The sequence below is a fragment of the Hippocampus comes genome, unplaced genomic scaffold (genome assembly GCF_001891065.2).
Source record: "Hippocampus comes isolate QL1 unplaced genomic scaffold, H_comes_QL1_v1.1 scaffold401, whole genome shotgun sequence".
In the NCBI taxonomy this organism is placed as follows: Eukaryota; Metazoa; Chordata; class Actinopteri; order Syngnathiformes; family Syngnathidae; genus Hippocampus; species Hippocampus comes.
Window position 1 is genome coordinate 351,068 of NW_017805210.1, and position 13,295 is coordinate 364,362.

General features: G+C 43.8%; 1 protein-coding gene and 1 long non-coding RNA gene across 11 annotated transcripts in view; one reads left to right on the top strand and one right to left on the bottom strand.

Moving 5' to 3' along the window:
* Nucleotides 1-415, top strand: part of LOC109515222 (uncharacterized) — a 49,868-nt gene extending 49,453 nt beyond the window's left edge. For both annotated transcript variants that reach the window (XR_002168139.1, XR_002168141.1), the window contains exon 9: nt 94-415. This is a non-coding gene — a long non-coding RNA (uncharacterized LOC109515222). The remainder of the gene's footprint in view (nt 1-93) is intronic.
* The window catches only part of dync1i1a (dynein cytoplasmic 1 intermediate chain 1a), a 34,621-nt gene that overhangs the window by 19,411 nt on the left and 1,915 nt on the right, over nt 1-13,295 (bottom strand). For all 9 annotated transcript variants that reach the window (XM_019868849.1, XM_019868850.1, XM_019868856.1 and 6 more), the window contains 2 exons: nt 11,888-11,947; nt 11,655-11,770 (listed from right to left, as the gene is read on the bottom strand). In XM_019868849.1, the coding sequence (XP_019724408.1) occupies nt 11,655-11,770; nt 11,888-11,947 (176 nt within the window). The remainder of the gene's footprint in view (nt 1-11,654; nt 11,771-11,887; nt 11,948-13,295) is intronic.

Here is a 13,295-nt window from a genome sequence, read left to right on the forward strand (position 1 = left end):
GATCCCCCCCCCTCCCCCCCCCCCGGGGCTGTGTATTGGTAACCCTTGCCAACTTCCCCTCCTCTTTTCTCTTGCGGCCTCCCTCTGAAACAGATGCTGAGAGTCGGGGGAGGGGGGGGCCTCTTCGACGATCGCTCTGACGATGTGGCCAGACACCTGTGGTCTGCTAACGCGCGCACACACACACACGCACACACACACACACACACACACACACACACACACACACACACACACACACACACGCGCGCGCGCACGCTCATGCCCCTTGCCCACAGTGCCAAGGGTGGTGAGGGGTTAACTGGCGCCAGGTCAAAGTGACAACAGGCGCTTAGTCCAGTGGAAGGAAGTGACTACATCACACTCTCAGATGTGAGATCCTTCCTCCATCTACACACACACACACACACACACACACACACACACGCACACACACACACACACACACACACACACACACACACACACACACACACAGTGTCAGGGTGTGTTTTACTCAGCTGGAGTACGGCCCGGGGCAATGTTAAACTACTCACTTAAAGCTTGCTCCTGCTGCTGATGAACTGTGCATTAAGCACTTGGACATGCCTAAGCTGATAATGACCTCTCTGGCACTGCTATCCAAGGCAACACATCTCATTCGTCATTGTTAGTGCGCATCAAAAAAAAAAAAAAGAATCGTCTCACATTTCTTATTGAAATCCACCTCAGAGCAAATATTTTGATGTGCAGTGAAACATCGAGGTACCAACTTGATTGGTTCCGTGAGCCCGTTTGTAACTTGAAATGTTCCGAAATCAAGGTAATGTTTCCCGTTGAAATAAATGGAAATGTAGTTAATCTGTCCCAGCTCCAAAACTAAATCATGCATACTTTTTTTAACCACTTTATTTAAATAAATATAATGCAATATATAAATAAGTGGAAACACACTAATATGAACAAATATAACAATTAAAAATATATTACTTATTAATTCTAATTACGCTGGGAGGAGGACTACAGTTTTTTTCCCCCCCTTTTGACAAAAAATTTTGGGTGATTTCATTTAGGCTACCATGTCATTCACAAATGCAACCGCTACTAGATTTGCGATTGGATGATCAAGGATGTGTGGGTGTAACTTCCGCCTATGCAATGGCTTTCTGCTTTACGCTGCAGAGGGATCCAAGTGATTTTCAGTTTGCCGCAATGTGTTTGGTATGCATGTTGCCACTGATGGAGACGATACACAACATGGATCCATCTGCTCGTTCATGTCAAGGCCGTTTGCATATCGAAAACAATACCTAAACCGAGGTCATTTTTTTCCACGAAACTTTTGTGCCTCACCGAATTGTTCATAAAAAAGGGACGTTTGCAACTCCTGGTTCCGCTGTACTTGATATATCATTTCCATTCAGTGTGCGCTCAGGAGATGAGTAAGATGTTCTAAATGCGCTCCCCAGTGCCAATGTCCTAGTTTGCATTGGTCAGTGACTAAGTTGCAAACTTCACAACTTCAGGGAAACAGCACGCCGACTGTGGAAAGTAATGTAAGCAAAGTCCCTTTCGCGGTATCCTCTCCTTCGTCTTCTGTTATGTCTGTCCTATTTTCTTGATCCTGTCATGTCCAGACCAGTGGTTTGGAATGTGTGGTGCGGAAGATGGGAGGAGCGAGAAGAGAAGAGAGAGCGACCACATTGAGGGGCGATCAAACTGTCACAGCTCAGGACCACAGGCCTCTGGTGCAAGGCGGCGTGATTCATGGCCGACGGGTTACCTCACTGATGCCTTGACAGTCCAGTTCTCCCATGAAGGAATTGTTGATGTTGCTGCCATTTGCCATGCCATACATCAAGTTCCTCTGTCGCAATCCTGTACCAAAAATATCAGAGCTATTTCTTTCGGACGGAAACATACGTTCATGTGTGCCGAAGTGTGACTAGTGACCATGAGAAATACTGTAGGTCCTCGTTGCTGATACGTAAATGATGAAAGTCGGGAAAGGGAACTACATTTACGGAGATGTACTACATGGATCAGCTTTAAAAAGTCCTCCACCGGCTAGACGCCCACCACCGTGAACTCGACTTCTGGTTTCATTGGCTCTCTCTTTACTCAAGAGAAATTCAGTGGTCTACATTTCTCTGCATCAAGACCCCAACCTAGCTTTGCTCTCTGCTCACCATGCATACCACCATCCGCACTCGCCGTGCCTTCAGTTTTATGAACCTCTTCGTTCCCAATATCCACGCTGCCGTTGCCGTTATTGTATACCTAATGCCATCTCATGCTGTCATCTCCCAAGGTTTTGACTTCAGTAACAGTCACTCGTACATTACGCTTGCATCTTCAAAACTCGCAGGATTTATTTTCGTTTGAAGCTAACTTCTTATCCTACATGTTGTGTGCTTGAGGCAAACCCACGTGATGTTGGAAGAGGAGGCGGTTAATCCAGGACCAGCCGGCTGTCAACTATAGATCCTGGAGAAAAACACTCAGGTGAGCGAGCAGTCTTGAAATTGGCGGGATGGATATTTGTAAAGTTGACGCAAAGCAAATAATTGACTCGAAAGTAAGTCCTTAGAGTGCTCGTGGACTCGATGTAACAGAAGCAACGGTGTGTCACCGTCGAGGCGACAATTGGACTGACAGGATTCTGCAAAATCAGTAATCTCGACAGATCTCAAATCCCTCAATCCCAATAAAAAGTTACTCTGTGAGGGGAGGTGGTGGCGGAAATAGGACAGATGGATTTTTTAGGGGGGGGATTTTGGGGGTAGAAGATCATAAATACATTCATCAAGGCACGCTCACATAAACAGTTCGCAGGGGTCCTGGGAGGTTGGCTGCTCAGCAGACCACAACACAAGCACGACGCGGAGGAGTAAGAGGCAGCCACGGCGACTTGAAAGGCTTTTCTAATGTGGCCGTGGCACGACACACGCACACCCTCGCGCACACGCACACACAATAACCTCAACGAGAACAAGTCTCATTGTTGACGAGACGCATATGCACGCCATCCTCTGTACTCAAGCACATGTTACTTATAACCCCCATGCAACAGGGTGATTGTTTTATTTTTATTCATTCAATCTAACGCAATTTAATCCTTGTACTACAAGTACCGACTCCACAAATGTCACGTGAAATTAATGACGCTATCACTCAAATGTTGTCGGAAAATGCTATATGTCTGCGTTCAACGAAGATTTCCGAAATGGAATACCATGACATTTTATTTCTTTTTTTTCTTTCTTTTTTTAGCTTTCAAGAAATTGAAGTTGGGTTTTCATATCTTCAACAGCCATTTTGTGAGACAAGGTAATGTAAAGTGACACAGATTATAAAGAGAGAGAAAAAGAGAGAGCTATTCTGAAAAACACTCCAAAATATATTTCATAAATCATGTTTATTTTTTTTAATCCTCGCACTTCATCACTAAGACCTTGTTGATTCTCAATGCCTTCCATATGTTTAATCGAGACTAGTGCTTCACTGAGTGCAGTACGTCAAGTCAGTCTTGCAAGAGTAGCATCCAAAGTTGTCCCCCCCACATCCACTCACCAGCAGCAGAACCTGATGCAAATCTGCTCAGACCGAACCCCACACGATGATTTAGTTAGTACATCTCACCACCACGTTTCTTCCCACTGATCAGAACAATGGAAGGCGTGCGTGCACAGTGGACAAAGTTTGTGCGTGTGGACGTCGCATGCACACGTGCCTGCCCGCACGTCATCAGATTCCATTAAAGCAGTCTATTTAGTCCTTTGGTGGTCTGCGGATGACACTGCTGTGGGAGCCCTCTGATTCTTTCTCCTATCTTTTTCTTCTTTCTCTCTCTGCCCCACTATGTCTCCCCATCCTCTCCCTTCCCCTCTCTCTCTCAAGCAGTGGCACCCAAGCTTGGCCCCGACCCAGACCCACATCTTCAAACTGAGCCATCATACCACACCACGGCATGCTCTGAGCCCAGCCGCAAGGCCCTGATTAAAACCCATGACTTCAAACTTTCCAAACTGTCAAATCGGGAGAGAACCAGAGAAAGCGAGAGAAGGCGCAACAGAAATGCCTTACATAAAATCACAGCCGTGGCATTGACTCAATGCCAGGCAGGCGCTTTGTGTCACTCAGGAATACAGCTATTTGCATCTTTGTGCGTCTTATGGTAATTGGACTTCAAGGCCAAGCGACCAATTTGCAAGCGTCAGCCAAAGACGGACTTGGTGTGCAGTGTTCAACGTACAATATTCATCACATAAACAGTAGAAACATTCGGTATGAATGTGTTCATACGTTTTAACTATTGAGTGCAAAACCACGTTTTAAATGCTAAACGAGTGGTTAAATGTAATCGTGTTTGTCAAAACCTTTGACACTTGAGTTTGCCACAGTCTTGGGGCACGTTTGAGCATGCTTTATATGCCAAGAGTGCCCCCTACTGGAGACTTTTGGAATGGCGCGTTCAAGTCAATCCACACTGTGCAGAAGCACAGTCATCACATTTCTTTGCGCTCAAGTGGCAGGCCATAAACCATGATGATGATTTGGAAATTAAGCCCTGGATCCGTTGCAGCTAGAACGGTTCATTTCAATGCATATTACATTTCTAATGTTTTTCCCAAGAAACCACAGACAGATTGTTTACGTTGCCAGTGTTGGCAGTTAAGCTGTTATTTTATTATTATTATTATTTTTAAACAATTCCCCAACTTAAGCGTCATTTCCGAAGCAAAACGTGTAAAAATAAAACCACGGGCAGGTCAAACAAAGGTTTTGTCAACATCAAACTGACCATGGGCTGCCGGCTGGCCGTGGCAGTGAACCGTCAACCCTCTTCAATAAAAACCTCTGGAGAATTGAGGTGAACTTGGAGTGCAAGTGCGGTTGACCACCCAGGCACATGTCCTGGGCCCACTGTTGTTTTACACACAAATAGACATGCTTATGTGAAAAATTTAAGTTCAAGGTAATTTGGGGGCAGGGGGGAAGCAAAACAAAATGAGAACTGAAAAAAAAAAAAACATTGAATCTTATCCCTCCACATCTCTTCTCATCAGATGGCAAATATGATTGAGAAGAAAGTTGCCAGAGCAAATTGGAGAGTGACAAAGATAAAGAGGGGGATTGTGCATCGTATATGGTGCTCTCAGGGGAAACTCGCAATCATCTGTGACTGCCTTGGAATGCCATGAGGCTCGTGAAAGACATCACTTTTCTCTCATATCAAAACTTGGGACCCTGCTCTGTTCTGGAGTAAGAAGCACTGCTTTATATATCCGCAGGAACACAGGGCACGCTCCCGGTCTCCCAAAACGTTCGTCAGTCCTCAAACCAAACGTGACATTCGCTACATGTGCTTTCCGTTCAGTGAATTTGTAGTCAAACAACAGAGGACATTTTGTTCGGCTTCCTCTGGGTACACTCGCTGTGGTTACCCTCCATGTGAATTTTGCCTTCAGAAAACACAAGTACACACACGCACGTACAAGCATGCGGCCTGTTGTAGCCGCCTGGCTGGAACAACAACAATGTAAGAGAGAACTGCTTCCATATGTGGCTGCATACACCCAGATACTGAAACATATACAGTAACTACCTAACCATACAAAACTCATGAAACCGCACTCCTCTTTGCAGAACCTTGAAAAGTGGCCACAAAGCCCACATGTCTGTTTCATATTGACGGGGCGTGTGTTACATTCACTTTGATTCGAACGCATCGTCGGTTTCACTGGACACAGTGGGTGTATTGGCACGGTGCGTTTTTTGAGCGCGGCAACCTTGTGAGCGTTTGGCATGAGTCAGACTCTCCCAACCGATCATCTCTCGGGACAAAAGCAGCAGATGAAATCAATTCTTTTCGTGGACTCGCGCGTGAACGACGACGTTGGCAACAGCCGACATAAAATAGCAGTTGGCTTCCAACATTTCACATGGATTAAAAAAAAAAAAACGGTTCCAAACTACCAGTACAAGCAGTTTCTCTGTCAATTGTGGGAAACTGTCTTAAAAAAAAAAAAAACTTCATACATTTGCCGTTCAGATCGTGAGACTGATCCATTACAGGATTACAGTCGAGTTTAGGATGTGGGTCGAAGGTTTGTCAGCATGCAAATGTGTGCTTGCGTTTTACTTCCCACTCGGCCGCACGTTTGACTTTCCATTGATGAAATTCACTTCTCTTCATCGTCCAATCATGTGTCCTTACGGGCTCGGCATTAGAAACACTCTTTGCCCATCTTGTACGGGCAATCGCCAGTTCCACTTCATGATGCGAATGTACATTAAGGAACAAATTACTCACCAACTATCCACCGAAGTTGTACAGACCGTGAAAACTAATGGTCCAGAAAACATGATAAGAGAGGAAGAGAGTCGTATAGACAGATACAAAAACATGTCTGCAGACCCTGTGAACTTTTAACCCAACGAGGGATTTTCCAAACGTGCAATATCACATTAGAACACACACAGAGAGCTGTTTTGCTGATGGCCCGCCCGTGGTTCACTGCAAACAATTACTGATGGAATCATAAGTCGGCGTTTCCGCCAGTGTATTGAAAGTCCGGTGGTCCTCGGCCTGCAAAGTGACTCCTCGCTACGATGTCTGTGAGCCATTTTGCAGTTTTCTTCCATACAGTAGAATCAATAGTGGACCCGACATTTCAGTCCAAGTTGATCATATTAATAGAAAAATAATAGAACGTACAAGGCAGTCTTTTTTTTTTCCCCAGACTCTCACTTTTGCTTTTTCTCTTATTTTCATGGCCACCAATGTGGCCAATTACAGGTCTTTTAAGGCACCACTGAGCAGAACCAATTAAAGTAGGCTACGTTCACACTGCACCCACGCTGACCTGGACACACGGATACGTGCGCAACTGCATTCGCAAGCAGCCTACAATTTCCTTGACCTTTCCATCCTGCTGCCAACATCCCAAGTAGAAGTACCCGCACACGATAGTCATCTGCAGACTGGGATCGCTTGATTTGAAGTAGTTGCATTTAACTGTGGTCATGGCCAAGTGGAGACTGGCTGGTCCAAAGAAGGTTTGAGGGGGAGAAACAAAGTCTTTGTTACATCGAAAAGTTGGCCACGTTGTGATTTCATGACGTCAACTCTTGGTCCGCGCAAATGTGTCAAAATGCATTCAATATTCCAAAAAGCCGCTTGAATTACAGATATGCTACTGAAAAAAAAAAAAATAGAAATCTAAAAATAATGCTGTCATTGTTCATGCCGTATTATACAATCCTTCATTCTGAACTAATAGTCATTTAATTGTATCCAGACTTAAAGCGTGGCTTGAAATGTGGCAGGTGAACACAGGAAATCGCAATTGGATCTTGGACATATGACGGCACTTTTTTTTTTTTTTTTTTTAAGGCGGTGGTCTTTATTTTCTGCGCTTTGTTTGAGGTGTGACAATGAGAAGGTGCCAACTACCTGCTGGTAACAACATAACAATGGTGGCCTTTGTATTGTGGGAACCTGCGAAGCAGGCAAAACCTTTTGCATTAGACAAAAATTACAAGCACAAATATTTATACCAATAAATGGAGCATTGTGAGTCATTTTTGGTGATTTTTTTTTTCCTTCAATCCAAAATGTAGGCTGTAGAATCATATAGTACCACATGTGAACGACATAACCACTTTCTACGCAGCTTTGCTGAGAGGACTATTTTCTCCTAATCTATACTGTTTGTCACCTTTCATTCACGTCACACTGTGAGTAAAAAGCACTTCAAATCTTTTTCCAGATATCCAGATTCTGGGGATTTCCACTTTGGAAGCAGTCTGAACAGAATGCGCCATTCCCGGTTTGTGTCCGTCTTGAGGATGAGTCAAAAGGTATGACCCCGCCATATTTTATGTCAGTTGTGTTTGGATTTCAAATACAGAAATATATGAATGACAAAATGAAGGAGACCATAACAAATGCATTGTGTGCTCACGATGGAAAGCAAAGCGTTTCAAATGAGGTTCTTATCAAAAAAAAAAAAAAAAACACTTTCAGGATGGACAGACCACCATTCACTCACACTTTGTTTGACCTCACTCTATTAGGTTACTATCACGCACCCTGTTAGAGCCTGCTTTATTTTTCTGCCGTGGCCCAAGGCAAGTGCGCAAGTGCCCTTCCTTGACGACAAGCCTGCCCATTCAAATCCATTAAGAAAACTGTAAATAACCGAAGCTAACCGTGACTGGGGCTAATCCTATTGACCAACACAATGGACACTCGGGACAGACCAACGGCTGAGCGGTTATTGGGGAAAGGAGCACACATAGACAGCTACTCATCATGATTATAGAGAATCCAATTGGTCTCGGGAAGTGACAAGTCTCATCGTTGAACGGTTTCAGAGAAAGTCTCGTGCGCACACTTGACACACTCAAACCCAAATGTGAAAATTCAGGACACACGTTGTGCCGTACATGCACGTAAGAACACGCATCGACTTCAAATCAGCGTTCAGGCCCAAACACAAACTTGCGCCACACAAACACAGACAGACGACTTGTGGAAGAGGTCAAAAGTTCATGAGCAGACGAAGCCATGAGAATCTCGGAGTCAGCCATCAGCACTTAGTGGTTATAAAATGCACACAATGTCAATATTGGAGTTTTTCTTTAATCCCATTTCGATCAGGGGAATTTTGGCCCAAATAACATTCAGTAGAGATCACGCTCGGGTTATTCTTAGAGAGGTCAGAAGTTGACACCAGTCGCACTTGCGTGTGGACATGCACATGGAGCAAGCATGTCAAACCAATGGAACCACCTCTTTTGGTCGCACCACCATCATTAAACTACGCTGTCTGTGGAGACCAGCTGGTTTTCTCCCACGCTGTATCATTCCTCCGAACAGCCTCTCGATATTGCAAAACTACAACTGAGCGCCACTACTGACCTAAGTGTGGCACTATCAAAGTCTCTGCAGACAACTGGCCAACTGGCATCATATGCAATATGGGGGGGGGGGTGTTGAATCGGAAAATTCTATTTTGATTTAAAAGATGAGAGTGCATCGAATCGAACCAAATCAAATCGCTCCACTATGTACATAAAATTTGAATTGAGTGATTCACAATGTCGTGCTATACATGAAAGGGCTGAAAGTTATACAGTGAAACTCCTCTACAACGAAATCATGTTTGCAGCAAGAAATTTTTCACAACAGCAAATTTTATCTCAGATGTGAACACACACACACACACACACACACACACACAAAACATATATGTGTACTCTTTATTCTTATTCCAATAGTGCATAAGTATGATCATCAACTTATTTGACACTTCATAGCCAGCGTAGAAAGAAAAAAAAACGGGAAAGAAATTGCGTAATTCACGATCAGCATTCACTTTCACTTATATCAATTTCTTGCATAATGTCTTTTACTTTGCTTCCTCCATCTTTCATTTTTATTACTTTTATCCTGTCATTAAGCGTTAAAGCTTTTCTTTTCTCCTCCTTGGTCTGCAAAGGTCCGTTTTTTTGTAGCCATTTTAGCAATGTAACGTTCGTGCTGTGTCTGAAACTAACAATAACAAATAATTCCTGTACTACTGCGCATGCGTAAACCAGTGTGGTGGTTGCTGTTGCCGTGTCCGAGCTAAGCAGTAGCGGTGGCTGTGGCAGGCTGAGGTTGGATTAGACTTTTGCGGAAGGCTGGTTTTCGTTGTAGTGGACCTCATTGCGAGGCAACGGTGGAGAAAAGGATTTCTTATTACGCAACAGGGGGGCTTTTCGTTGGAGGGGGAAGCAGAAAAGAGGGAATGGCTTTAATCCATGAAAATTGTTTCACACTATGGGGTATTTTCGCACATGTAGGTTTTGTTGTAGAGGAGTTACACTGTATATTTGAATGTGTTGTTTTGTGAGACGAGTCACTACTGTGTAATCAACAACAAACATATGGCCAGACAGCCAGAAATACAGACAGGTGGCAACATCAGTTTTTTTCATCTTTTCTCCACACACACTCACTTTGTAGTCATCTGTAAAGAAAGGTCTCCTAAGGCTAGGGTCAAAACACCGTAGACCAGTACGGCCCAGCTCTGGCTCCCAGATGTTCACACACACACACACACACACACACACACACACACACACACACACACACACAAACAGTCACTCCATATCATCTCTATCTTCCTCCCTCGAGTTGCTAAGCAGCTGGCGGCCATGTGACTGTAGGGGTTGTACTTCCTGCTTCCTGTCATTATAATAGATGGTCTGGTGTGGATTCCAGTGCCCCCTCGATCAGCAACCACCAAGCACGCACGCACACACACACGCACGCGCACACACACGCACGCACATCTGTCCTCATCAGCGTCCCGCGTTTGCCCCTCCTATTTCCTTGACAGATCTCGGAATAGATCAGCGCCACATGCAGAGGCACTAAATAACATGTGAATACAATGTGTGCAGAGGCCTACAATATACTTTGTACGATTGCACTGGCCAGAATATGAGGTACATCTGCACAATCGTAATATAGAAGAGCTGTATCAATAACATATGCCGTTAACATTTTGTTACAATCCTTTTTCTGGGGGCGGGGGGTACTGTGCCAAGGTCAAGGAGAGTGGTTCTCACAAGTACCACCGTCATGATCACCATTAAAATACAGTAGCATAGTAGGTCTAACTGTACATCAAAAACCAGACCGATGTTTTGTTTCTGACATGTATTGTACATTATTGTAAGCCACTGTAACGTGATGCACACATTGAGCTTAAATATACTTTTTTTTTTTAATGTACTTAATGATTTAAATGTATTGTTAACAGTTAAATAAAAATTGGAGCTAAACGTTCAAACTAACAAATTGGATGCTGGAAAGTTCAACACAACTGAACCGTATTTGGGCAGTAATTCTCTTGTGGACCATTTGAGAGCGCCAGTGAACCACACTCGTTTGTATATGAGTGCAAGTGAGGGAGATCGATATATATTTTGTCCCTGACCTATCACTTCATTACATTATTGAGTTTTTAAAAATCTGGTAGTAAAATAAGTTAATGTACTTCTCCAGCGCTCACTTTGCAAAATCTTGTGGAACATCAAACCGTGGTGTTGACCATATGGATGTGTTTAGACTCCACTGTGCAAAATAGTGCGCACACGTTTTTGACATGCAGGCACACACAAAACCTCACACGGCTCGATGAAAATGTAAACACCGTTACAGAAATGTAGTTCGTAGTTTGCCTGCAACACACACAACATTAAAGCGCTCCAAAATCCATCGGGAATCATTTTTGGGTCAGTTTTCAACCGATCATTCTGGTTCTACTTATGACCAGGAGTCAGAACCATTCACTGCTATGTTTGAAGACACAACAATTGACAGGCAGACATTGTCTTACTGGCCTCCTCTCTGTTTTTGTGAGATCTTTAAGTCACTCCAGGTTTACAGGCTGTGAACTTGGCTAACCAAAGAAGTATCAAATTCAACCACCCAAAGTCGACAGTTTACTGCAACGTGAAACTTCTGCCTTTTAACTTTTGGTGCGCCGCTAAACCCTGTGAATCTCTAAATTGCACCTCCCCCCCCCAAAAAAAAAGTTTGTTTGAACATAAAACTTGTTGGAAGTCTGTCAGAAAAAATGTTTGTTTAACGTCATGCACGCACAAATGTTCACCTTCAGATAGATGGGCAGTGTGCGGCGTTTGTGTCTCCTTGCTGTACAAGACCAACTCTTTGGGTTGGAAGTCAACTTGTGTGATCTTGGAGGCCCCCAGCTTCTGCATCCTCCGCCTGGTTCACAGAGAAAGGTGCCTTTCTTTGAATTATGGAGACACTCAAAACAGCTTTCATTACCGTCAAATTGAATTGCATCTGAGTCGTATTTTGTTTTGTTTTTAGATGACATACCCGAGCTCGGAATCTGACTGAAGCTGCAACACGGAGGGGTCTGTGTCCCACTGCAAGGTCCTGACATCACCAACAGAGGGGGTAAAAGAGCATACATGTCATCAACAAGCTATAATTGGGATTAAAAAAAAAAACAAAAAAAAAAAAACGGCAGGGATAAATCATTTAAAAAATAATTGCCACCATTATTGTGATGTACAACCTGTACAATTCATCCGAGGAAGGAAAAAAAGAAACGTGAAGTAAAAATAAACAACTGAGATAAAGTAGTTACATAAGTGTACACACCCTCTTATGACAGGCTGCCTGTTGAGAATTAAGAACTCACATTCAAACTCATGTTCAGTGGCAGTCAGCACAAATCTGCCGCCATTTCGGTTGTTTCTGATTAACCCCAAAGAGAATTTAGTTGTTCTTGAAGCCTTTTTCTGAACTTTCCACATTTGTGACAGGCTTCGGCTCACCTGACATGACTTGTATAGGTTATAGATCACACGGTGGACAAGGTTTTGAAAGGCTTTATCTTCACGACTTTTATATCACAAAAAAATGGTTCTTGAAACGACGAGACTTTTAATATCCCGTTATATAATTGACTTATCCGCGTTCAAGGTCAACATCAAATTCAGCACATCATATGGACATGTTTGATTGGCGTGAACATGTTTGACAGATACGATGACGCCCCTGCCATGAATGATGATCATGAAAAAAGCTGCAGAGGAGTCTTTCATACCGAAGCAAATACAAAGTTACGTGTGCGAAGGCAAGCCGGCGCTGAGCCCTTCCATTTTTGAGAAACGCAACACTTCCAATCACATTTCCCGTTTTGATGATACCTTTCAGGGCCACTGAGTGCACCCATCAGACCTTCAGCCTGTGCCATTTCATTAACCTGCCAGAATGACTGTTTTTACACTATCCGTGAAGACACAGACTGTCAATTCCCGATAAGGCTCAAGCGACGGCAATCTTTACAAATTGAGGAAGACATCCAGGCTGGAGAAAAAAAGTCACGAGCCAAGTGCAAAGGAATGAAAAGGGAAAACTGTCAACCGCTGTGTTTTGATCCGATAAATTATGATTGCCACACAATAGGTGGATCCCTGTCATCTCTCAAGAGATTTGCTTACCTTGAGCTTTGTACCTCAGACAAGCCCGACCTATGAAGTGGAACACAAGCACACACAGCCGCAAATGGAGATGCTCAAAACGACGGCACTGTTGTCCAGGAGGGGTCGTGGGACTGGAGGTAACTTACTCAATTTGTCAAATTGATTTCCAAAAAGCCAAACAAATTGTCAACACTGGCAACTTTACGATTTTTGACCCCAACTCCACCTCTGGCGACACCAGTGTGACACATACCACTTTGTATTGATGACTCACACATTGACCTCAACAGTTA